Source organism: Falco biarmicus, chromosome 10 (genome assembly GCF_023638135.1).
Source record: "Falco biarmicus isolate bFalBia1 chromosome 10, bFalBia1.pri, whole genome shotgun sequence".
Taxonomy (NCBI): Eukaryota; Metazoa; Chordata; class Aves; order Falconiformes; family Falconidae; genus Falco; species Falco biarmicus.
The window spans coordinates 32,763,747-32,791,256 of NC_079297.1; the positions used below are offsets into that span (position 1 = coordinate 32,763,747).

General features: G+C 43.0%; 1 protein-coding gene and 1 long non-coding RNA gene across 5 annotated transcripts in view; one reads left to right on the plus strand and one right to left on the minus strand.

The window, feature by feature from the left end:
- Window positions 1–781: 781 nt before the first annotated feature.
- LOC130155914 (uncharacterized) lies at window positions 782–13,448 on the minus strand. Its single transcript, XR_008824251.1, has 6 exons — window positions 13,332–13,448; window positions 11,643–11,745; window positions 3,094–3,224; window positions 1,411–1,552; window positions 1,187–1,346; window positions 782–889 (listed from the first exon to the last, which is right to left on the minus strand). It is a non-coding gene; the product is annotated as an uncharacterized LOC130155914 (long non-coding RNA).
- KCNC1 (potassium voltage-gated channel subfamily C member 1) overlaps window positions 12,648–27,510 on the plus strand; it is a 130,486-nt gene continuing 115,623 nt past the window's right edge. For all 4 annotated transcript variants that reach the window (XM_056353828.1, XM_056353829.1, XM_056353824.1 and 1 more), the window contains exon 1: window positions 12,648–13,574. In XM_056353828.1, coding sequence (XP_056209803.1) covers window positions 13,005–13,574 — 570 coding nt within the window. In that variant the 5' untranslated portion in view covers window positions 12,648–13,004. The remainder of the gene's footprint in view (window positions 13,575–27,510) is intronic.

The following is a 27,510-nucleotide window of genomic DNA, read 5'->3' on the forward strand; positions in this document are numbered from 1 at the left end:
CGTACAGTTGGGAATGTCATAAATGGAGACCAATGGCTCTCCTTTCAGTATCTTCGATTTCAGGAGTAATGAGGGAGAGAATGGTCGCTAGTGTTAACACTGAAGAGCCTCCAGGTAGTGACTTTCCCACCCAGGTCCCACCAGGAATTAGGAACATGCCTGGCATAAAGCCACATGGGCCAGTAGAAGGAACCCAAAAATTTCCCTGTGGACCCGGAAATCTACCCTTCGCATGCACAGGCATTTCTCAATAAAGGCCTTAACGCTGTAAGTTGAATAGTGAAAAGTGACCTACCCTATAACCACAGGGCGACAGAAAACCTCGGGATTTCCCCGATAATACGGTCAGCATGGCACTGAACTCACATTTCCTTTCTATAATGCCAATAACTTTTATTCTCTACATGCACCTTAGCAACATCGACAAGCATGCCATTTTTATGTAAGACTCGATGATCACCCCGCATACATCAATAGGGAGGCAAATACAATAGATTAAGTGAAGCTTTCCACTGTTTATAAAAAAAAAAAATTAAAAACTCTGACAGATGATAACCCACTTAATCAGAAGACGCAGGGAGGTTGTGACCGTGGTTGGGGTGCTGCTGGGTTTTTGCCTGGAGTCAGAGCCCTCAGAGGTGTGTCTCAGCACAGACACCTAGCGCTGCATGCCCATGGCTGTAAAAGGGGGTCTCCCAGCCTGAAGGGACCAGATCTGGATAAAATCCTGGAACTGTTCAAACCCTCCGAAGTCCAGCCCTTCCCACCCACCCCAACTGACCTTGGGCCGGTTTTTGGTCCAAGAGCAACATCTGCTGGCTACGACAGAAACTGCCGTTCTTGCTGAAATGTTCTCCTGGTGACTTCAGTGCTCCCTTTCCTCATCTTTCTGTGATGGAAAATTTGTTGGTGGGGAAACAGCAGAAATAAGCAGCTGCAGCCCCATACACTAGGAACAACAGGAAAAATATATTGGAAAAGCCAAGCTCTTCCCTACCAAGAACCCTCTACAGAAACAGAGAGAAAAAAATGTAGGAATAGTATGGGGTATTTTTATGGCACAAATGTTGGGGTATCACTCTATTTTCCTTTAAGTAAAAAAAGAAAGACAAAAGAGGAGAGAAAACAGAAGGCCTGTGCATGGCCTGTGCTGCGCATGATGTTTTGGGGGGACATGGTTGCTTACCACAAGTCAGGTGGGCAGATGCACAGGAGCAGGAGATGACAGCGGGACCATGATGCGAGTCTCCGGTGGCCAAATCCCTCAGTAGGGCACAAATCTCGGCATGCATGGTAACCCCCCACCTAACATGCAGGTGTAGCACAGGACAAGCTCGGAAACAATCCTGCATGTTTGGAAAGATCATTTGAAGCCACACAAGGGAAAGGTAAGCAAGCGAAAGGTCTTACCTTACACTTTGGCCATGCCACATTCCTTCCTTTCACACTGATGCTTTGCTTCTGAATCCTAAAGTAAATGCACTTGGCTGCCATGACGGGATGCCAGGGCTTTCAGCTGTGGCTGTGGGGCAGACTATTACGATCCTGCCATCTGTGAGAAAGAGTTATTTATTTTCAGTCGGTTGTTTCGAGAAGAGAGTCAGGGGGCCTGTGCTGGTACAGCAATACCTTTTTGTTACGAATGTCTTTACTTTGTGTAGGCCACCTGCGGGTTTCTTGAGGCTGGAGTGTAGCCAACCCGTGTGCCTGTGACACGAAGAGGTACAGGTGATTGCTCCTTGCTGCAGTGCAGTGGAAATCCCCTTATGGAATCCATAAGCACTATGTTTGCTTTTTTGCCAGACCACTGGAGGGCAGCATTTCTATGAAAAAGAGGACTCGGGAATAAATTCTTTACTACCTATGTATTTACCTTTTTTCCTGAACTTTTATGTCTAACTCTTGCTCAGTTCAGATACAGAGTATCATTTCACACTAAGACAAATGAAATTAATGAGCTGAAATTTTACCTAGTGTAAAGTCATCAATCTTATTGGCAGTTGACACAAAACTGGTGCCCCTAGCCCAGCAAGTCCAAATTCATGGCTTTTAAAGATGCACTTCTATATGAAGAATGAGGAGGTTTTATGCCTATATGGCAAGGTGTCCCTATGGGTTGCCTAAGGGTGGTTAGGCTGAAGACCATCTTTGAGCAAAACATTTATACAACAGCTTGTAGAGGGAGTCCTGTTCTTCAAACGGGGCAGATGATGCTCCCATTACAGACATACCATAGAAATACAACTGTATGCAGGGAGGCACATCTGCCACACCAGTCACTGTTCCTTTTGGAAAGGAAGCGTGGTATGTGCTGGGCACACATGCGCTACGCTCTCAAAGGCTGTCCTCTACAGAACTAGACACTTGAAACAGCTTGCAGTTTAAAGCCAGCTGCACAACATGTAGTCCCAAACATGCCTTTCAAAAGCTTCACAAATGCCAATTACATTAAACGATATGAAAAAAGCAACAAAGTAATGTGCCTAATTAACAAAGCTAGAGATGGAGCCAGCCATTTGGTTTGAAGTACTTCCAAGAGAGAAGTTAAATCCAATGGCCAGGGCAACTCTGGAAGAAACAAATTAACATGCTGGGTTAATATTTCAAGCTCTGTGGGAGTAAAAAGTGTGTGTGGTGAGGGGAAGCAAAAGTAAAAATATCACAGGGTGCTATTTTGTTTGTTTGTTTGCCAAGGACACTTTAGCTTTCACCATTTATTTTCTTCATGGTATGCTAGGAAATATGCAAGAAGACATAAAAGTATCAGCATTGCATCACTGGATTTCCTAAATTTATCTTTTCGCCACCTGTTAAATCTTAGCTCAAGGTCAAGAGGAACCACCATTTTGAGTGAATGAATTATGGGATAGGCACATTCATGAAAAATACATCAGCAGTGTTGTTTTCTCTTTAGTACTACAAGCAACCACATCTTAAAGATTCCTCTCACTATAGGACTTCTCTGAGAAATAAGCTCTGGTGGCCTGTTCAGAGAATGCCCTGTACATTTCTGTTGTTCCAAACAGGGTTGGGGTTTTTTGTCCTCATAACTAAGAACTGACTGGTAGCTGACTGGTTCCAAATCTTAGATACCTGTCGTTGGGTAAGCTCAGGCCATCACGAACTCCCAAGTTCCAGCAAGTACTGTGGCTTGAATCCTTTCCAGGGCTCATCTGTTGGCAGCTGTTTCCATCTGCTCCATCTTGAATGGTTCTGCTTAGTCCCTAGGGAAGAGCAGGAAGATTGTCACGCACTGAACTTGCTTGTTGTAAGCTGGCTGCTCATGTTTTACCTGAATCTGCCACTTCACCTCGTCTGCTCTCTGGCCTTTTTTTTGTAATAAGAATTCTGAGTTCTGCTGTCCATCAAAGGCAGAAGGAAACAAAAAAAGCTATTCCTCAGAAGTAGATGACAAAATGTTATACCTTCTTTCAAGTACAAATTATTATTAAAAAGAGATACAGAAAAGATTTATCAGATAACTTCATTAATCCTCACAGCTGCTAGGTATGTAGCAATTCCTGCATGTATGTTTTCTAGCTGAAGCAACATATCTTTGACATGCCTTCCTTTGTGGTGAGTAAAGGCATATGCCCTTCAAGCACTTTATGACCACAACCATTACCCATGGCCTTTTTTTGTTTGTTTTTGTGGTAACCACACAATGTAGAGAGATTAAAAAAAAACACACCACAAACAAACAAATGTCTATTTCCATATCTTCTATTTTAGACACCAGTGGTTATGTTGCCAGACTTGCAGCTGAACTTCAGGAACTCTGGCTGGATGAGCAAATGTCTATGCACATTTGTCCCACTGCTATTTATGTACTTGTCAACTTGTTATCTAAAGACTAACATTAATTGGCCAGAATGAACGAAAGGATTTTGCTTTTTCTTAACTAAGATACTTAGTTTCATATTTTCAGCTCTGAAAGTTTTAATTAATATTTTGATATACCATCTCTAGCCTGATTTCCAAACAGACCAAATCCTCTTCAAACGTCTTGGGCCTTCAGACAGGTGTGGCTGAAAATGCAAACCTTGGTGCACAAACATAATTTTTTTCTCCCAAAGTACCTCAAAGTACATCCCTAAATATGTGTTTGGCAGATCCTACTCAGTCTTCACTTGGGAGGGGAGAAATAGTCAGGAAGACAAGCAATATAACATAACATGGAAACAAAGCCAAAGAAGAATCTATTAAGCAATCCAAATACAATCATCTGGATTTTGTCTCAAGCAGAATTATATGTATTTGTGGATAGCTAGGCAAATCACAGGCCAAAACACCTCCTAAGGGCTGTATAAACATACACTCAGGAAAATTTAACAGTAATTTCATCGAATTCCCACATCACCTTTTCTGTGGTGCACTGTCCTTTTGAGCATACAGCTCTGCTTGGGTTATGCACTGGTCAAACTGGGCTACAGAACTGGAACTGCAGCACCACTGCAGTACTTGTGCATGAAGAACTTTTCATATACTGAAGGCTTCCTAAGGGGTTTGGCATGATAGAGCAAGTAAGTAGCTAAAATACTTTTAAATATGTAACACGGAGTGCAATCTTTCTCCACTTTTGAACAGGCAGGATGCCCATAAACTAGAGAACAATTTTAAAAGAACTTGTAGAAATTTATTTTATTTTTTTATTACTCTCTGAAGAATTCCGTAGAAAGAAGGCCCTTTTTATGGATTTGAGAACTGGGCACCCCTTTTCTCTCACGCCTTCATAGGAAAGCCAATGAGCATACTATTGTAGGCTCTCTTATAGGACAGGAATCCATCCTAGAAGCACAGGAAGGTCCAATTTTGCATGAGAGCAGAGCATATCTGAAGGAAAGCCCACTTCTGAATTTTTGTTGGCCAACTCTGAATATCTTGTGCCACTATGATCTTTCTCTGCTTCCTCGTTATTCCCTAACCCCTTCTTCTTCTGGAATACCTAGAGGCAAGGCGTACAACTGCAAAACCTGGCAGAATCCACAGCTAAATCAGACTGAACCAGTAAACAATGACTAAAAGTGCGGTGTCTTAGGAACAAGCACACCACACTGTGCTTCTTAAGCTAAACCGTTCAAACACAAACCTGCTGCCAATCTTGTGTGTTAGCAGGAATCCCAGCCACAATTTGGAGGGCTGGTACAACCCTTTTGCACTGAGATTCCTACAGAAGGCTTTCCCAGATCCTGCAAACTCTGGGTAGAACATCATTCTGTTCCCTGGTGTGCACAGACCATTCATTACAGTGCATCCCAGAAAGGGAAGGCTGAGGACAAGCTAACAGAGGTGCTATCCTTTCACTATTGCCTTGATCTAGCTCTCAACACCTCATTTAACTGGAACACAAGGCTGCTGTTAATGCTGAGCCACGGGGCCAGGCACAAGCCAGGATCAGGAAATCTGTGTTCTGAGCAGCTGGCCCAAGATTTGCAACAGAAGGTGGGATTTGCTTTCCATTCACTCACACTTAGACTGTATAAATCCTGCTTATTGACAAAAGAAATGCTGCAGATTTCATCCTTAGTGCCAATTATTTAACTAGCATCACTGGAACTATTATACTTTATATCTCTTCATATGCAGCATACAAAGAATTATTTCAATGGGATTAAATGTCATATTTCATGGGACTGGCTGCGTAAATATTTACAAAGCTAGAGAACAGCAAAGACACCTCAGAGTTATTGATTCATGTCAAATATTGAGAAGCTGGGTTAATCAAGGGATTTAAGCAATGCTTTACACCTTTGAGTCAGCACTGTTGAGATTTATTTGAACTACTCTTACCTTTCAACATCCGAAGTCTTACAAACTGTTTATAACAATAAAGATTTACAGACCATTTTCCCATCTGCTTGTCTGAGAACATTTCAGTCAGCATTGCAAACTCAGAGTAGGCTGGAGAAGTAATAACAGTTGTGGAAAGTGAATCATTCAACAAAAATAAAGTTCTTATTTCAGTTAAAGAAAAAAAAGGAGCAGAAATGTTCTCATTATTTTGATGTGTTAGAGAAATAGTCAGCTGATAGGTAAGCACATGTATTGTATAAAACGGAGCGTGCTCTGTACTCCTCAGTCAGGAAAAGATCCTAATTTTTTTTTTTGTGGTTAACTGTAAGAGATACGCTTGAGACACCGAGAGCTGCATGCCTTGTTCAAGAAAAGACTAGCACCTCTTGTTCTGTATTCTGTATATAGTATAAGTGAAATACATATGTCTGTATCTACGTGTTTGTGTCTGTTGCTATGTTCATGCACCTGCAAATTGGCTGAGATTTTAAAAACGTAGTGACAGCATTACTTGAGTTTTGTTTTTAGAAAAAGCTGACTAGGCCAGTCTCAGAAAGTCAAGGACCTTTTAGGACTCCCCAGACCAAATAATCTAATAAAATAAAGCCAAATAATAAACAGCCATTTCTGAAACTCTAGTTATCGTACATGGTAGGAGTTACAAAGTTCAGATCTACGTGCGCTCATTTACTCTTTCAGAAATTTAGATTTACAGTCTTCAGCATGATTGCACTCAGTGCACAGTAACGCATATTTCGCAGCTTCCATAAGCATGTTTTTGTTACCCATTGGCATCAATCTTGCAATTGTACAAGTGGAATTTTCCTTGTCACCAGCTGCTTCTTTTGCTGGATCATGCCTAGATCAGCAAGAAGAGACAAATCTATACCCTTCCTATGACTATACATTGTAACAAAGGTGTACATTAGCCAAGCTGTATGCCCAATTTCAGTTACTTGAAGCAGATTTTGCAGTGACTTAGCCCCATGATTTCTTGAGGAGCAATTATTTCTGTTTTGGGGAATACCTCATCTAAGACAAATCCTGACGCTTTCACTACAGCCTTGACTAAAGGATGTCCAGAAACTCACACCGCTTCAGATCAATATATGTGCTCCAAGAGAAGTGCGGTGCCTGACCCAGCCTGACCCTACATGCTGGATTCAGGCAGGTGCTGGGTGTAAGACAGACAACCCAACAGTTATTTGCAATGTTTACTGCTCCTTTTGCCAGGAAGAAGCAACTGTCTCTTTCCCTCCAGGAAAGACAGTTTGGAAACCCTCCTAGTCCTTCAACAAGAAGCAGAACACTCCTTCCAGCACCTCGCCTTGCTCCTGTGCACCATCTCAGTCATCGTATTTACTCAGTTCCATCTCCCATAAATTTTCAGCAAAACCAAGGAGATTCGAGTGGGAGTTTCTCTTAGTTAACAGAGTGAGTAAAGACCAATGACAATCTCTAACATATCACAACATTACTTCCATTTGTTTCCAGAGCAACTTCCACTTATCTCACAGTTCAATATGCATCTGTGCAACAGTGAAGTTTCTACATCAGCACTTTCTGAAGGATCCTAAAGGGATTTGCAAAACAAAAAGAACCTTTGCTCACAGCCAAATGTTAGCCTGTTATAAATGGACGAACAAAAGGCAACCCAGCAGGCAGAGGGTAGCAAGTGTCTCTCAGCTCCCAGCAAAGCCATGCAACAGTTGAAGAACATGGAAGAAAAGGAAGTTCATATTCAAGCAAAACTTAGGTAATTAAGAAAAAAATATCTAGATAGGTAAAAGTACAGGAACTAGCATTCAGTCATAATGTCTGCTACTCTGGCTACTCTCATTAAAAGCGGCATGACTTCTTTGGATCAGGCTTTGGGCTACACAGCTCTTCAGACGTGCAGCACCTCTAAGACTTAACATCAAGCACCAACCAACTATTTTCTTCTCCATTCTCATTCTTTCCATGGAAGGCTTTTGACCAGCTATTGGCAGTTCAAAGGGGTAAATATAACCTTTCAGAAAAGTAATATCATCTATACAATTGCAGCTTGCTTTGTTTTTCAATGATTTTCAAGGACAAAGCAAGTATACCACATGCTGAAGTGCATCACAGCTTTCCATTTGAAGACCTCAAACCAAATGATTTACAAGGATCAATATTAACAGATAGAGCAATTCACAGCATGATGTAATCTAAAACTGATAAAGAACTGCATTGAAACACTGTTGAGTTGTCATGAATTTAATATAAAGGAGCACAAGCGGAATTATAGCATTCAGGCATTGCAAAATACCAGAAAAAAAAAAGGAAGAAAAAAAAAGGTTACAATTTCACTCCAAAGTTATGAAAAATATCACTTTAGGAATATTAGGAAATATATGCTCAGCCATCTCCCACACTGAGAACAAAGCTGCTTTGAGTTAGCTTAGAAATCACTGCAGTTCTCGGCCAAAATGTAAGTAGAGAGCAGGGGGAATAACAAACGAAAAGCATGTGAGCCCACAAGCTATATTTTCCTTTGTAGACAGAATTTAGACTGCTGTCTGAAAGATAACCTACCTTTCATCATATATTATTACCCTGGGGATGCTGAAGCATAAGGCAACCAAGGTGATCCCAAGACAACAGATACAGAGACAAAAGGACTTACTCGTCCTGTGTCATCAGAATGCAGGAGGCAGTGGGGTGACCTAACACAACGGATAAAATTAGTAAGGGGACTCACTCTCTTTTTCTGTTACACAGTAGTTTAAAAACAAAAAATAGGTCTATGGCTTAAGGCTATTCTTCCACTGTCACCACTAAAAATGTTGATCCAGAAGAACAGCTAAGGTTATAAGCAGACCCAATGACTTGAACAGGACTGCTCAAAGTGCACACATAGCCTGGTCTCCCTGAAGGTTCCCGCAAGGGTGACCTGCAGAAATGCCTTTCCAAACTCTGCAGCTGGTTTTCCCCAGCAGTGCCAGGGTTTGGTCAGCCCCAGCTCAAGGCAGACGATCATCAGAATCTCTCAGCCCAGGAAACAAAATGTAATTCCGAGACTAACGTCTTTTAATGCATTTTAAGAATTTTTGATAACATTGCCTGCTGCTGCTGCACCAGAAATCCTTTTTCAAACAGACTGTGACCTGTCTGAACAATCTGCCAAATCCATGCCTCCCACAGAGGTCTCCCAGCACTTTTAGAGCTGGTTTAGCTCTTTTTGGCAAGTCAAACTTAGTAAGGTAAATTACTTAAATGACAAGAGACATCACAGAAAAACTAGGTAATTCCTGGATTTACATGTCTACCTTCACATTAAGTCCTCCCTGCCTAACTTCTCCCTCCAGTGCAGGGAAGCCACCCATCAGGGAAGTATAGAGACTGCTCTCCGTTCACTGACAAGGGACCTAAGCTTTCACTTGTTCATTCTTTAACTCCACTGAAGTCGATGGTGTTATACGAGTGACCAAATACATGATCCTCCTTCTGCAAATTACTGTATTGCCTCTAAGGTCAGTCTAAAGGCATAGAAGAGACACGCAGCCAGACTGAAACCAAAAAGACTGGATGTGAGTACATCTGATTGGGGCAAATTCGTTTGCACGTTCATCTCACACACAGAGGGGATTACAGAATCTCATTATGGCCTTGGAAGTCTTTGCAGAGTGAGGGGAGGTCCTTCAGCAGCCCAGCACCTGAAGGTGGAAGCTTCTAGTTTGAGATGTCAAGTCTGCACAGACAGTTATTCTGCAGCTAAAGAGAATCTTCAAAGATGTCAAATATAAACCAGAACTAAAAAATCCTTACAATACCGTTACTTTTCAGTGTGACTAAGGAGGCAGAAGTGCCACTGTACAGTTTGGGGTTAACCAAACTTCTGTGGAAATTATTTATCTGCAAATTAGATCTTTGAAAATTATTTGGTTTTGTCCATCCTAGTCCAAACACTTCCAATTACAGAAAACTAATTTTTAAAATTACACCGGAATTTTATATTGCTATATGGCAGGCTTAAAGCAAAACTTTGCTGATACGTAGCACCTGCTGGACTGACTTTAAAATGTTCATTTTGTGTGAATCAGCAACTACCTGGTGGTATCAACTATAACTACACAAATGCAAATCATGCTATAATCTACAGTGCAAAGCAAAGTCTTTGTGTCTTAACATATAGCTATTTTGTGCCACGAGCCTCATTTAATAAAGACATTATTTTCTAATACTTTCCCTCTTAAACTTTAAGCTTCAAACATAATGTTATCTTTCATTTTCCACACCAAAATATTGTATAAACATCATGTTCCAATTTATATTTCTAAGAGAGCTTCTCACTTCAGCAGCTATCTCACTCCAGATCTCACAGCCCCCGCTTGCCTATCAGCCTCTGATCTGGGGCCCTCTCATCTGTCTTTTGAAATACCCAACTCTTCTGTGTCTACCAACGCTCCTTTATCAATTACAGCCTTAGCATCTTCAAAGAAACCTCACAGATCACTTCACCGCGGCCTCCTCACCCGAGTCCATGAAAACTGTCTTTAAACAAGCTTTTTCTTCTAACATACGCTTTCAGATAACCTCTGAGGTCCTGTACCACCCTCCGTCAGACGCCCAGACAAGGGAAACTAAAACTGCTAAAGGTAGGGGAACCGGAACAGAAGCTGTGAGGTATCCCTTTCACCCCCACAGTCACCTTAGATCCCAATACTGAAATTCCTAAAGAGGAATCACTGGCGTGGGGTAAGGTAACACGGGAAGCAGGAACTAATGAGCTGGGAAAGAGCTTGTAGATGTGACCAGTGGGACCCACTGGCCTGGGATTCACACCCAGGTCCTTAAACCTCTTTCCAGGATCACCTGCCTTCCTCAGCCTTTGTAACTCTCAGAACCTACCCTGCGGTGTTTTCCCATTGATCCCCGGATCTATCACTATCAAAAGTAGTGCCTTACAGTAATTACAATATAATTATCACTTGTATTATTTCTGCCAATGAGTCATCACCCTCTTTTCCTTTCTTAATACCAGGCTTGGGTTCACAGACCTGCCCTTTTCTCCTTTGTGCCTTCTGTCTGGCAATCCTGAAGGATTTTAGATAGCATTTCTGTGCCTGTGATTCTCAGATTTCTCCCTCTGCCACCAGCCTTTTTGCCCCCATCCAACCCCGCTCCTCAGGTGGCTGTCTGCCACCTCTTCCTGCAGTTTTTGATACCAGTTTATGCCAGGTGAAGTGCAGCGTTGCCCTGGTTTAGCCTCACTTTCCCTTTTCTCTTTCATTGCTGACAGCAGTAACATACTCCTCATTTCCACTGTCTTTTCTGCCCTTTGCCACGAGTCACACACCAGCAGCACCCAGCTCCTGGGCCTTCCTTCTACCCCACTCCCTGCTAGACGAGTTTGTCATCGTTTTCACAGGCAAATCTGCTATTCAGGCCTCTTTGGTACATCCCACCACAACTACTGTTCTCTTCTCTGCATCCCAAACATTCAACATTTCTTTGCAAGCCAAGGAAGCTTTGGATGGCCAAACACCTCCTCTCACAAACCTGACCACACCACTCTCTCCTTGGCAGCCCTCCACTTGTTCTTCACCTGCTGTTCGGGCACATCCAAATCTCTGTCCTCCTTCGAGGCTCCGCCTAAGTGCATTCCTCTGATCCACACTCTTCTGTTGAGCACCACGTTATTCCCACTGTTTCTGTGCTCCAGCAGCCATACACCTTTCACTCAGGTGTTTCTCCACCTCATCCGCTCATCGTGACATGACCTCCTATGATTCATCCAAGACAGCTCAGCTTTCCAAGCTCTCTCATAAGCCCACTCCTCCCAAGATGTTGGCAGCAACAAAATAAAGAACATGTCTACATACCTCTGTTCCTTCCCTTCCACACAACTGTCTCCCTGCTGTTCTTCGAGCTCCTCGCAGGGCAGGAACCGGTCTTTGCATAGACACAAAACTTCCCTTGGCGTTCCTTGTGAATTAATGAGAATAAAAAAAGAATGAACAACACAAACGCAAGCTGCAGCCTCCTACCGACCCAGGTAGGTGTCAGGGAAGCGACAAGAGAACAGTGGGAACAAACAGCAGAAAAGATGGAGACACGAAGCAGGTGTGTGGGGCCACGTCCAGGCGCGGTAAGAAGCGCAGCCCCCGGGCACCCGGCTGCGGGCACGGGGGATCCGTGCCCGGGGCGGGCTGGCACGCTGCCCTGCAGGGGGCCCAGCCCGCGAGGGACGGAAGCGCCGCGACCGGCCGCCACAGCGCGGGCGAGGCGCAGCACCGGCGAACGCGAGGCCTCCGGCGGGGCACCTTCGGCGGGGACGGGAGGAGGCCGGTGGCGGGGTAAGCGAGCGGAGGAGAGGGCGCTCCCCCGCCAGCCGGGGGTACCGGGACAGGGCGCCCCGTCCGGCACCGGTAACAGGGGCGGGAGCCGGGGCCGGCGCCCTCGGGGCGCGGGCGGCGCTAGGACCCGGCGAGCGGCGGCTGGGCGGGAGCGCGCGCCTGCGCGGCGCTGCCCGGTGAGCGGGCGGGCTGCACCGAGCCGCCCGGCAGCGGCGGCGGCAGCGGGCGGAGCAGCGGCAGCGCGGCGGGTCCCGCCGCCCGCACCGGCAGCGCTCCCCGCACCCGCCCCCGGCCCGGCGGCAGCGCGGCGCGGCGGGAGGGCGGCGCTGTCCGTTCAGCACCGCCGCCGAGGCGCGGGCACAGCCCGGCCGTACCCGGGGGGCTGCAGCCGGCACCGGCGCCCCCCGCCTGCAGCGCGGCGCCCCCGCAGCCCCAGCACCTGCGGGCAGCGCCGGGGACGCGATTTTTCCTCCCCCCACCCCCACCGCCCCCTTTTTTTTTTTTTCTTTTTTTTTTTCCTCGGTGCTTTTGGCCACGTCCAACCAGGGAAGGGCCCTCCCCCTCCGGCACGTCCCCGCGCCCCGCACCGCAGCGCCCGCACTCCCGGGGCATGGCCCCCCCTGCCCCTGCCCCTCCGCCGCGGCTGCAGCTACCGCGGCCCCCCAGCGCCTGACTTCGGCCGGCGGCGGCGCAGCGCCGGGAGCCACCGGCACCCGCCTCCCTCGGCGCGGCCCCCGGGGAGCGGTGCTGGCCGGGTCCCTTCCCCCCGCGGGCCCGCATCGGGGCTCGGGTTAGGCACCGGCTGCCGCCGAGCAGCCGTCCCTTGCCGGGCTTGCCGCCTGCCGTGCTTGCTTGGATGAGTCTGCGACATGCCTAATAAGAGACGAGATGGGCCAGGGCGACGAGAGCGACCGCATTGTGATCAACGTGGGAGGGACTAGGCACCAGACTTACCGCAGCACCCTGCGCACCCTGCCCGGCACTCGGCTGGCCTGGATCGCCGAACCCGATGCCCACAGCCACTTCGACTATGACCCCCGCACGGATGAGTTTTTCTTTGACCGGCACCCGGGCGTCTTCGCCCACATCCTGAATTACTACCGCACGGGCAAGCTGCACTGCCCCGCGGACGTGTGCGGGCCCCTGTATGAGGAGGAGCTGGCCTTCTGGGGCATCGATGAGACCGATGTGGAGCCCTGCTGTTGGATGACCTACCGGCAGCACCGCGACGCCGAAGAGGCTCTGGACAGCTTTGGTGGGGCGCCCCTGGATAGCAGTGCTGAGGACGGAGACATAGATGGCACCGGAGACTCTGGTGACGGTGAAGAGGAGCTGGAGATGACAAAACGACTAGCACTTAGTGACTCCCCAGATGGCAGGTCTGGGGGCTTCTGGAGACGGTGGCAGCCCCGCATCTGGGCGCTCTTTGAGGATCCCTACTCCTCCAGATATGCAAGGGTAAGCTATGCAATCGGCACCCTCATCAAAACACTCGAGCCTCCCTTCAGTCCTGCTTCCTCACAGCATCGTCAGGGTTACCTCCACTGTCAGAGCAGAGCAGCCATCCATGTGTGTGGCCATACAAAAATCATGCGTGGGCCATGGGGACATAACTCACACTCTCAAGCGGGTCCCATGCATGGGGCACGAGTGGACACGGAGGCATGAGCTCGTGTGCTCATGTATGGGCTTCCAGAGACCCTTATTTTCTAACAGGCTCCCAAAAACCCACAGCCTGGGGCAGGGTCCCAGGCACAGGCCAGAGAGATCTCCATTATACCAGGTAATTTCCCTCCATGCACAGATTTTTACAGTCAGTCACCCCCCAGTACACTTTGTCCAGCCCTCTTATGAGCTAACGGTTCTCTCCCCTTTACGAGATGGAGAAAGGACCACGGGAGCAGGCAGTCCCTGGGGGACGAGGGGATTTAGAGAGTTTCTCAGCCTGGACTGGAAAGGGAGTGTGTTCCTTTCTCTTTTCTCATATGTACCTTGTTAAATATTTATGTTCATGCTTCTCTCCCTGAGAATGGGTAATTCAGTTTCTCACTTACCCCCTCACTCCGTCTTTTCCCCTGTGGGAAATGCAAAGCATTAATCAGAGGAGAGGGTTCATTCATGTAGAAGGGACACAGTTCGACAGGTTTCTTGCCTGGCTACTGAAGGACAGCTCCTCCTCTCCTGGTTCCTGCGGTTGTTTTGGAAAGGGAATGCACTCTGGTGCAGTTCACGGCATAGCTGTGGATAAAGATGGTCTTAGTCACCCGACTCCTCCAAGCAGGTACCTTACATGCTATTACATATGAGGATAATTACATTAATTAGGGCATGATTCTGCTCCTGAAGTAAAAAACAAAGAAAACCTTTACTTCAGGAACAGCAGCAGGATTAACCCCTAAGATACCCATATTGACAGGCAGGAAAACAGATGAAGGATGGTGCCTTTGCAAAGAAATTGGTTTGGATAGGTTTTACTCCTCTCTCTTAGATGTACCTTTGTTACAGTATAATTGCTGCCAGCCGTCGGTAGGGATGAATGGGGCTTTGGTGTGGGAGGATGATCAGTGTTCCTGAGGAGGATCAAAGAACCAAGATCAGATTAGGGAGCAAACTGGACGGGTGGAGGAAGGAGAGGTGGAAATGCAAGGAGCAGGGACAGGGAAGCTGGTCATGCATGAATGGGTGGTGGAACAGCAGCTGCTGGAGGCTTTCCGTCTGAGCAGAGATCTCTAGCAGGGAGATGCCAGGTCTGCAGACAATGAATGGGGAAAGCTGGAGCAGAGCCTGGAGTTATATACTGGTGCATTTCTAAAGATTCTTGTTTGCACACCCTTTGGAGACTTCCTCCCTGAACAAAGAAGTTAATATTTTAAATGAATTCCTTTAAACAGCATGGGAGCTAAAGGAATAATAAAATATTTACCCTGAGATGAAAGGATGATGCTGTTGAATTGCAGCTTTCACATCCCTGATTTCTGCCAAGGGAACATGGAAATGGAGAAGGAAGGCTGGAGGGTATCCTTCAAAAGGCTCAGTTAGCTTCCTTTAATCAAGCCCAGTATCAGCAGGTGTTGATTTGAATAGACCTCTCTGGTGCTCAGGAATCTGTCAGTAAAATACATTTAAAGTCAAAGCAATGCTCTTGTCCAAGATTTTGTGGAATGGTCCAAAAGCCAAATGGATGATGCTGTCCCAGTGAAAAGGATAGAGAGGCTAAAACACCCTTTTCCTTGGAAGCACTAAGATATTTTAGGTCGGAGGCCAAAATCTGTGACCAATATTAAGAGTCTTTGTGATGTACAAGCTGGAATTCTAGGAGGATATGTCTAACTCTCTCTGGGCATTTTTGTTTAGGAATAGGCATTTTATAAAGTGATCTGGGTTTGGTGGGGTATTTTTTGGCAGTGGCTGTTATACCATTTATACACAATTACATGTGCACAGCTGGTAGAATTCAATCCCTGATTTACCTCTAACTTGTTCTTTCCTTAAAGGATTGTTAAACTAGAGACATGAATTCTGGGCAAAGTTGAAGTGTATACTGAATATTTCATGGGTTAAATATGGTTCTTTAACTTGTATCTGTGGAGACGTAGGCCATATGCATTAATATTTTGCATGAAGGAAGATGGCTTTCATCATGAACACATGCACAACACTGTCCATTAAGAAGACATTATAAGACACTTAACATTTTCTAATAAAAGCCATATGTTATGGTTATGGATGTAAAAAGAGATGGGAGTTTGATTTATGCGCCTGTAACCTAACACAGACACTGCAAAAAGACCTCAAACTCACAATAGCTAATTTACAGCAAAAGAATTGATAGCATCATTAACAAGTGAATAGCATATTAAAGCAATCATTAATAGAGTCAGGCAACAAATCCACTGTTACCTCACTTTTAATTGTGTATTGCAGTCATGCAAAAATTTAAACTCACATTGCCATTTTGTCAAAAAAAAAAAAATCACAAAATTTTGTCATCCTAACTGGATCTCAGACTTCTAGTAATGGTGGTTATTATATATGTGTTTGGGGTTTACAGACGGCAGCAAAATGTATGTAAAAATAACATTTTAATGTAAGCATTGGTTTACATAACCAATAGACTGTTACACTTGGGGGCAAGTAAACAGAGTACAGTATGTGAATATTAAGATTAAATGAAAACCTGCATATCTGAATAAAGCAAGATTTCTCTGGACTATATCTGGTCCGCTAATTCAGTGAATGTTTAGGAACCATCTATGGAAAGCTCAGCATTTCTTAAATCTAGCCATTCTTAGAGCACTTTGATGGGCACTGTTAACAAATACAAGTACATTTGACTGTTTTGCTTCACCAGCACCTAACTCACACTAAACGACATCAGATCTCATTGTAGGTGGCCCAGGAAGACTGGAAGAGCATTTGTGTATGTCAGGCAAAATCAGCTACATCTGCAAATTTTATCTATTTCTAAACCTACCTTGATAAAGCATAAGCTCCCAGTCACTACTCATTTGTCTTTAGGTGCAACATAGTCTACAGTTTCTTGTTAAAACAATAGTGGCTGATTTTAATAAAATTCTAGTTTTCTAAACACTTAATTTATTTAATAAGGTAGTTCTTTCTAAAAAGATGAATCACTTTCAAAAATTGCATGGTCTTCTAAACCTGTAATAAGAAAAGGTAGCTTGTTTCAAATCACAGATTGCCTTAGACACCTGCCTTTAGGAAGATAAATCCGTGTTGCACTTCTCTGTAACTTAAAGAATTCACATTTGCATGACAGAGGCAAAGGCTGGGACCTGGAGGTCCAAACGGAGTAACAGATAAGGTGAAAAAGATCAGATTTACAGAGATACTGGCTGCCAACGTAGACAGACAGGCATCCAGGTGGATTTTCAAAAACATCTGATCAGGCAGCTAAATATCACTGCATGTCACTGGATGTTGTGCACCTAAATCGGTGAGATGTTTCTTTAAAGCTTATTAGAACTGTCTTTTTTGCACCATCAGGCAGCTGTGTAAAATTATTTTTCATAAGTAGACACAAAGGGGGAAACAGCTACAGATACACTAAAGCAGCGTATCTGAGAGTTACGCTGTAATAGAGTTCCTGCCTCCTGCACTCATTAGACTTCATAGGACCCTCAGTACACAAACATGTGAAAAATATTTGCTAAGCATCCTCTCCCCTTTACGTTTATGTCTGGTCATGCTGTTCTTACACTAGCAAAGCTCCAGCTGACTTTCTGGGGAATTTGGCCTGCAGGTATCTAACACCTTTACCCCTTCCTCCTCCTCCTCCCCAGCAGGGTAAGGTTGTGTTTGTGTTAATTCACACCAGGTTAGTCAGTGTGGGGGAACTAGGAGCTTTCAGCTGAGATTCTGCGCTAGTGCTCACATTCAAATTGGACAGTTAAGCTTCATTAGCGAACCCTCAGGAAAGCTTCTGTAGTCCTTCCAAATAAACATTTTTACTATTTTTAAATAAAAAAGCTGGTTGGGGTCCTATGGAAAGTCCTCAACAGCTTGATTTGCCATCCTGGCATACACTATATAGCTCTGATCTGAAAAAGGAAAGGCAAAACTCTCACTCCCCCTTCCCTCATCTTCTCCCTTCACATCCTGCAGAAGAATCTGCTTTCCTCAGTGGGTGATTTTTGAAGGACAAGTTCCTGACACTGAGAAGGAGATAGGAAAAAGGATAGCGGGGAAGAGATGAGAAAAAAGGTATTCCCCAGGGATTTCTTCCAGCTTGCTTCTGTACATTCAAGAGCATTTCAACCTCACTGTGTTCATTTAAATCGATTTTTCTCTATATGTAGGTACAAGAAGGCTTATGGGATCCTGGTTCTTGAATAAGCATACCGTCCCAAGGCTGAGAGGGTGGTGGGATGATTTCTGCTCATCCTTTACCCTGACCCAGTACAGCTAAGCTCAGGAATTGGGGAAAGTATCGGGGAGTGGGAACAGATACTTGTCACCCTTCACAGGGGGAGCTTACTCTGCAGCCATCTGACATGGGATGCACTTTGCAGAGGAGTGCTCCATGGAGAGTGCTCCAGGAGCTCCTGCCGAGCGCAAGCAGATAGGGAGAGAATGGAGGAGAGCTGCCCCACACATCTTCCTCCACCCACAGCACGCCTCTCCCCAGGGACAGATTTCATCAAAGGGGCCCTGATGGAGCTGCCCTCCCACCTTGGGCCTTTCTGCAATGTCTCCCCTGCAGAGGCACATCTCATCCTGCACTGAAGCTGGCTGCAGTAATTCTTGCCATATACTTTGACAATTAACGAGACAGCCTAATTTTAACTGCACACTGCATTACAGTTCTGGAAAAATGAGAATCTTTCCACATTAAATGAAGTTTCCCCTGCACTTGTAGTATAATGGAATTACAGACAGACTTCTATTAACTACCATTCATTATTGATACAGTTCCTAAAATTCCCATTTTATTCCTATTTTCTCCCATCAAGGGACATGTTACTGCAAATCCTTATATAACCCATTAATACGCATGGTATGGTCTACTCTGCGTCCTGCAAAAGGAGCCTTTGCAATGCCAGCTAGCAAATGTGCACCACTCACAGCAAGTCCCACGTTCAGCCCCTATCAAATGAGCCAAGGTGGGAGCAGGCACACTCACAAATAACTCCTGGGAATTGTCCCTCTGACTTCAGAGGTAATATATTTTAAAACCACCACAAAAAAAAAAAAAAAAAAGCACAAAAAGAAAGCAGCCATGCAGAATCATGACTTCACTGGTTTCAGTTGCTCAGAAACACATAGGAAAATACGCTGTCTACCCAGAACATTTTACAATCTCTTTGAAGTCACAACCTTACAAGGAGATGAGAGGGTTGATGTTATCTACCTGACAAATCTATGGCTGGCTAGTACAGACTTAGCAGTTTTAATTCAAGGAAGGGTTTTTTTAATCCATTTGCCTATTTCCAATTTTATTTCTATTATTCTAAAACCTTAAAAAAGAACAGCATCTGTTGCCATTTTAATTTTTTTTTAAAATCTTACTTAATTTTAATGTTTCTAGGTTACAAAATTTACTTGATTTAGCCGAGGCTATGATTGTATGGATCATACCATCATACGCATACACATATACATGCCTTCCTATCACTGCCACCTCCTACGATGCTGAGTGGGACTTCCATATGAGGAAGGACTTCAAATTTAAACCATCCCAAAATACCTCTGAAAATGTAACCGTGGTGCCACTGAAATCAATATGAATTTAGTGACTGCTTTCAGTATGATATTTGGTCCCTTCTCCCTTTAATCCATCCTTATGTGCCTTCAGTTATTTTCTTTCCCCTTCTCCTGACATTTGCTATTTTAGTTTTGGTTAGGCGGAAAAAAGCAACAAAATACTGGTATTCTCTGTTGGTATATCATGAGACAAAGGATAAAAAGATCTGTGGATCAATTATAGTATTTCTACTTTAGAACTGCTCACAAAAATGTGACATATTAGACTATACCTAGAAAAACTATTTTTCCATCTTCTTTTCCCTTCTGCTGTGCAGTCTAGTATTCAATGGTATTCATCCTTCTTATTTATAAAAATACGTGACTGATCTGTGTATATTTATGGTAGTACTTGAGTAAAGCCTATGCATATTGCCTTTCTTTTAACATAAGGAGAGATGTTAGCAAATCAGCAAGAGAGGGCCCAGCCTTACTGTTACTGAAATTCAGTGCCAAAATTACTACCAACTCCAGGGCTAGAAATGAATTTTCCTGCAGTATGGTTCAGGGTAACAGACTAATTGCAGTCTACTGCTTTCTTAATAGCTGCATTGCATATTTCCATTCCAAACCACTGAAGTGCCACAGATCTTGGTAATTTATTAGCTACGTATGTATTCAAATACATATTCTCATAATCATTTAAAGACACGAGCATCTTTAGCACACTGCATCGAAACAAAGTTCTACTACTGACAAAGCTCTTCATGATCTTACTGGCATTTTTTGCTGCAAAGGACTATAGAATACATCCCTATTCAAACCACATGACTTCAATTAATGTTCAACCAAATCACATCCAAGCGCTGCATTTCATAATCAAAAGGGCAAACAGGGGTATTGAGACTGAGAAATTAGGCCCCTAATTGACAATCAAGTGCATCATTCTCTCTCATGCAAATACAGATGGCAAAACTGCGTTTCCATTTTATATAGGCTTGATTTTATGAAATTTCACTGCATTCTTGGGGGATAAGACTAACAGAACAGCCATTTTGTTAGCTTTGCAATTGTATTACAATTAGCTTCTCAGTCACTATGTGCTGCATTTGATCTGAGGAAGGAACAGTATCAGAAGGCTGACTTGGCTTTCTCTACTGAATATTGCATTACATAAATATGTGATTCACTCCAAACGGTACACAGGAGTGTTGGATCGGATGATATCAGAGAAATCTATGAATCTATAGAGAACCACTCCCTCCTCCTGGAATATAAACTGAATGCTGTCATTTCTAGAATAATTCTTACATCTCTTTCCTGTGCTCAGTAAGGACGCAGATTTTACTGTCTTCACTCCTACTCTTGTAGCAATAGCTTACTCCAGGAACATCCCCCTTTCCTTAAGGCTGAGAGCAGGGTACTACCCAACACAGGTAAAGGTGAAAGGACCAGACCCTAATTGATTTTCATTGCTTTCAGATATGATTTATAAGATATAATGGGGTCTCTAATAAATCAGGCTATACAAATTATGAATAAATCTCAGTCCAAGGCTTTTTTGCAGTGATTGCTTATGATATAAGACCCTTTAATGACAGGAAGTTAAAATTGCATTTTAACGGCTCTTTGTAAATGCAATAAATCTCTGATTTCAGTGCACTGCAGCCAGCCAGCAATGTGTGTGTGCTGCACATGAGCTACCAACACAGGCACACGCTGCTGGCACACGCTTACGTAATTATGTTGATACTTCAGGAGCAGCAGTAAATCTTAGTGCTGTGAGATTTACTTTGAGAAAATGTTCAGTCAAGACCGTTGTGGTGTTGTGACCCCATGAAATGGTTGAAAATAGCCTACTGGCTTTTGACTTGAAAATCTGGGAAAGAATGTCCCCTTGAAGAAGCAGCAAAATGGATTGTTTGGTTTAAATAACAAAGGCAAAACCTATTCCTGCTGAGTCTTACAGTTTCCCAGATAAAATACAAGTTAAAACAAGCCTTTTGGTCTGTGCAACCAAACCAAATTCATCTTCTTTCCTGAAATTCCTGGATCATCTATTCAGCATTCACAAAAAAAAAAAACAACTTACACAAATACACCAACAGGGTAATAGCTCCTTGTTTCAACTGCAGCAGAATCCCTATTGCTGCCCACCTTTGCCCTCCAAAACCCACATTATAAAATTACCTGCATTACCTATTCAAATACAGAAAGATCTGGTCAGATCAGGTTACTTATTATTTGACATGCCTCAGAAATTCAGCTGCAGATTTCGCTTTGAAAATTCATTCCAACAACCCTGTTCTATATTTCAGTTTGGATTCTTCCAGTCTTCATTATGCCAGATCAACTGACAGGTAATAGATGGTGGAGGCCAGCTTTGTGATTTATCCAGTTTTTAATTACATGATAACCTTCAATGGCAGTGTTTCTAATTTGATAAGAGATTGGGAAAAAAAATGAATAGGGAGGAACCCCTAAAAATGCCAAGCACCTACAACCTCCAGCAGAAGGGAGGTCACGTCTTACAGCAGAAAAGGACATAGGCAAGGAGTCAAGAGACTGACCATAAAATCCCACCCCACCTCATAAGGCCACTGCCACAGCTACCACTGATTTGAGTGCGATCCAGCCAGGGACCCAGGCAGACCTGTTTCAGGCAAAATTTTTCAGGACAAGGACAATTGTATAATTGCCACAACACTCAACGCAAAAGGGCTTGCCTTCACAGCAGCCTCTGATCTCTACTCTAAAAACAAGACGACATGATATCAGCCACATCGTGCTATTCCCATTTCTTTTTTTAGCACGGATCTCCCCATTGCTTCTAGTGTGGAGTTTTGCAAGAAATCTAGTGACAGTACGTCTTAGCACTTCTTGGGAATGTGTCCCGCATAATGCAGAACTGATTTTAACTCAGGCTTTTTCAGTAAAGCACTTGTAAGGACAAACCAAGAACAACCTAACCGTGCTATGACAGCTCAACCAATACCAGACTTAGTCAGTGGCTGGGGGTGGTGTTTGGTTTTCTTTTTTGGGGACTGTAGCAGATCAGCTTAGATCTGAATTTTGCTTAAGCAATATTGAAATGTAGTGTTCAGCTGATAGGAGTTCAGTGTTTATCCTACCAAGAAGTCCCAAAGATGCTAGTGATTTTTATTAAAGACCTAATGTAAATTTCAAAACTGTATACATTACTTGAAATGTTAGTTTTTGTCTAAGCAGCAGGAAATCAATAGTGCAAAAGTGCATTCATTGCTCTAAAGAAAACACCTTTTGGAGAACCTGCTTTGCTAAGAAAAGCAGCTCTGTTTACCTCATTAGTGTCAGTGACATGGACTAAAGGGAAATGAAAAGTCTGAAATTCAATAGCAATTCTGTAGCATCTTCAACTCCAAACCACAAATTTATCTTCACATATATACTGTCATGAGACAGCAACTCCTAAAACTGCACATATACAGTACTCAAAGGGTATCTTGGCTAGGACAGCAGGGTAAGCCTTTGCTTTTATTAGGTGCTTTTTAACATTCATTCAGAACAACCCACACATGTCCAAAGAAATATACACAGACCTACATGGTGTGAATTTACTAGAAAGCAAAAAACCAAACCAAAACAAAAACTCAAAACCAACCAAACAAAAAACCAAACAAAACCCCCCAAATCTGAGATTTAGACATGATTGCAAGCAACGGAATTAATGCAGCTTATCAAGCAAACATTTGTTAGCAGATCTGACTAAAGTCATTATTTGTGCACCCTACTAGCTTGCATATGTTAGCTCTGAAGAATCCTCTCAGGGGTTTCAGCTAGCATCTACAGCATGCCAGTAGTACAAAGGCAGGCCATATTCATATAGCTCAGCAAATGAACATTTGTGATAGCACAAGCATATGAACAAGCCGTTATATTAGCTCATTAAGCCACGTCATTTGGGTATGCTTCAGCCCTCCTCATTTTCTATGAATTTCACTGTGTGTGGAACCATACAAGATATTTCATCTTAGTATGTCATTTTCAAAAGAGGAAAACAACTTTCCTCAGGTTACCGGCTTTGCATTTTTTTGTCTCTCCCTTACTATGCCATTATTGCAGTAACTAGCACAACAGGGGTATAATCCCTGTTGACACCTCTAAATGCTATTACCATAAAACCAGCAAGTTAACAGTAAGCATCTCTGGTAAGAATTTGCACTCATATGTAGTGTTTCCCAAGCCAACCTGGACTGGAGCAGATCATCACCTAAAGCTATGATTCTTCAAAAGGTGCGGTATAGGTATGAACAGTGCCAGCCAGTGCAAAGACAGCCGGGCTGGGCACCCACCATCTCTCCATCACTCCTGTGTCATGGAAATCTAGCAGTCAGTTCCCACATCCTTATTTCTGAGGCCAGACTCATGAAAGGATGTAGCCATGTGAGTTCAAACTTACAACTCCCAAAACACTAACCCTGCACATGTGATTTTTTTAAAATGCAGATTAAAATTTCCCAGTGCCTACAGTATTGTTTCTGCCTCTACCCAGAACTGCTTTAGTATTGTTGGCAACTGCCTTATATCAAAGCCTTGTTAATGCCCATAATTTTTCTTCACTGACAGGCACAATCCTTTAAATGTACTTCCCAAATACACACTGAATATAAGCTGTTTTCAAAAATGTGCTAAAATGAAAACAAGATATCAGTCATGTGAAAAAGTTCCCCCAATGCAATAACCCAGTGGCTACAGGTTTTTTGCTTAGAATGTGAAATTTCAGGCTTAGTACCTTCCTCCAAATGCTGAATTTCAAATTTTCATCTGTCGCTGCTCAAGAGACTTCCCGACTTCAGATGGCTGCATAATCCAGGTAGTTAGTGAAGTCGATCTAGTTTGCATGGCATGAAGAATTCACGAACCAACATACTGGGTACATGGCAAAGCAGCATTTCCCAACAACGTGGAACTAAGAAGCTGTTCCTGTGTGGCAATTCTGGGCTACTGAATTCAGCAAGATTAATAGCAGAAAACTATATACATATATATGTGCACATATAAAAAACTATATATATTTATATATATATACATGTATGTATGTAGTGACAATGTCAGAAACAGCGTCACTTTAGTGTGTGACAACGCTACTTTGGTTTTTTCAACCACACACTAGTTCAAAGCCAGTTCCTCTTAAGAAATAACCGTATGTCATCATCATACAGTTGACTCCAGGATGAGCCACGTGCAATGATTTAGTAATCTCTGTGCAGCTGCTTTGTAGAAGGAATGTACAAAATGCACAAAGAAGTATGAGATGATACACAGAAGACAGGAGTTTTTCACCCCAGAGCCTGAGCTGTTCCGCCAAAACTGAAAAGTGAGTTCCCAAGTCAGCGTAAGGACACATCTCACAATTTGTTTTGAAAAGACTTAATTTCCCAGGGCTACTAATCTGTCACCTTTCAGGCATACCATATAAGTACAGGCATTCTTAAAATCTTTGGAGGCTGCCTTTTCATCAATATTTTAACATAAACATTATTTTAATTTAAATGGAAATTGATCACTTACATTTTATTTCTTTTTAATAAAAATGCATTATCACCATTAAAGGAAAGCGATCTCAATTAAACTACTGCCAGGATAAATTTAACTTGCAAAAGCACTACAACAAGTCTTTGCAGGATTAGGGCACATACGCTTTAGCTCTGGTATTAACAACCAATACAGAAGAGATCAATAAACATTCTAGCTATTATATTCACTGCCTTCATGACACACATAATACCAGCTCAAAATCTTACTGGAAACTGTGCCGGGTATATTGTTAAATATCCCTCTTTATTGTAATTTACCTTATATAGGAGTCTTGCCAGGGGCTCTAATGAAGCAGAGGCAGTTTTACCATCTGTTATCAAATCTTCTCTTGCTATAACAGAAACACAATTATATTAGAATTTAGAAGTGACATTGAAAAAAATATTTTCTTTCATTGTTTAAATAGCTTTGTTGTGCAGTCTAAAAAACAAAACATTAGGACAATAAATAAGAACATTATAAAACCTGATTTAATTAAAAAACAAGACAGCAAAAGAATAGTGATGGAGTTGTTCTACATAGCCACAACACAAAAAGAAGTATAAATAAGAAAACATGTTATGTTCCGCAGCCTTCAGATTTAGCTTTTAATTCAGGGGAACACGTCCTATTTTTATATCCTGCAGAAGAAAAGCAAAAAATCAATGAAAACCCCCTTTGAAATATGAATGTCACTGAAAATATTAAAAATGCCTCATCTAGGCTATCTAATATAGGACCAAACTGTGGAGTACTTAGGAACCGAACCCTCCTATCCTTCTTTCCATCCTAAGTAAGGACCTGCAGGGTAGAAACTCCGAAGAACACTACGGTTTAGCTTCACTTATGTGCAGTGGATTAAAAATGAATACTTAATATTTATATGAATCATTGTCAGTGTCAAGTAAGATGAAGCTTATAAAAATAGAACCAAATCAGGGAATGAGTTTTAAGACTCGGTGGGTAAATGCCTCTTTACGTACGGTATTATTTATAGATATTTTTCTAATCTGTTCTGTCATCTTGTCTCTTAAATTATTAGAAAGGAAGAAAGGAGTAACTACAGCAAATGTAGATGAAAGAAATCTTACTGGGAACCGTGGCAGGAACATGAGCAAAATCCAGGAAGTTTGGAGCTGTGTTCCTAGGCCTCTTGTTCTCTCTCTCTCTCTGTGCTACATGAAAACCATTCCAGCCTATTTCCTAGTTAAATATGTACATTTTTTTAAAACTCCTGTCTTGCAACAAGAGGAATAGTGTTTTCAATACTCTGTGTTTGGCATCCAAAAGGCCCACTACTGCATCTGAAGACATGCTGAAAACAAGCTAACCACAAGCAGGTTTTAGACACTGGGCTAACTCTTGTATCCGTGGTCTCTCTAAGCCTTAGACATCTTGCAGTAGCAAAATTCCCCTTTAGCTATAAATGTTGGTCTCACAAAGAAGGTCACAACAGGAATTTCAGCATCAGATCCTGATTTTCATAGCTCCCTTTGAAGTCAATGGCAGCTGCAGATGGTCTCTTCAAGTTGATCTCCAAAGGTTCTAAGTACTGAAAACTTTTTAAAATGTCAGCTGTGATAGCTTTGTGTCTATTTATCATCATGTGATAAGGAGAGTGCCAGTACTAATATCTCCCTGCATCACGAAGGTTCTGTGAGTCTTAACTATTTATGAAAAAACTTTAAAACAAAATATTATTAGATTTTAAACAAATATTCACTATTGAAGTGCAAAACACTCAAGACAATTACGATGAAAGTCACCTTGTAGGAAAATTCAAAGGAAGGGAGCACATTCACAAAGCTTCTGCTGGGTTCTTGCAAATAGGGTAAAGTTACCCTTTGTATGTAGGGATGTGGGGAGGTCATCCTTATTTTCATTCTGCTAGGAGGTGGAGAACTCTGCTATGAGGCAATTAAAGCCATTTGTCCCCTTATGCAGAGACTCATATGACGCAACCTCCATCAGACAGGAATTAAAACTGAGTAAAGCAGGCATCTGCTCTCTTCCCTGGATCTGCGTGTTTATGGAATACTGCACAGGGGCACTATGCGTCCATAGGCTTTTGTTTCGATCATTCAAATACCGTTTTTATGAGCACCAATGTGAAGTACTTTTTTGTGCTCTCTTCACCCAGGTAGGATTTCAAAGTAGCTGTATGTCTGCTGAGAACACCACACACACTGCTCTTTGATTTTATGATGTTTCTTGCAAATATAAGCTTTTCCTGCTTTTGACTTCAGAAGTAAGGTCTAATTCAGACTAGCAAGAAATTTCATCTAATCTCTTTTTATCCTGATTGTCCTACATCTATTTTAGAAGCAAGATGTACAGGTTTACGGGTGCTAGAACTGCAGTAAATTTAAGTAGAGATCCTAGGCATGAATGTTAGAAACAGCAGCTGTTTTGTTCTGGGGTGGGGTTTTTTGGCCACAAGGATATCTGATTGCATTGTTCATCCCAATAGCCGGCCAGGTTTTATTTTTTATTTAGCAATGCCAGTCTAACAGATGTAATTTCCACTTAGGGTAGCTGTGGGCACATCATTATTTCTAGTAACTGCAAAACTTAGGATGCCCTTTCTGTGGCATCCCTTGCTCCTCACTTTGACAACTTTAGCAAAAGAACCACA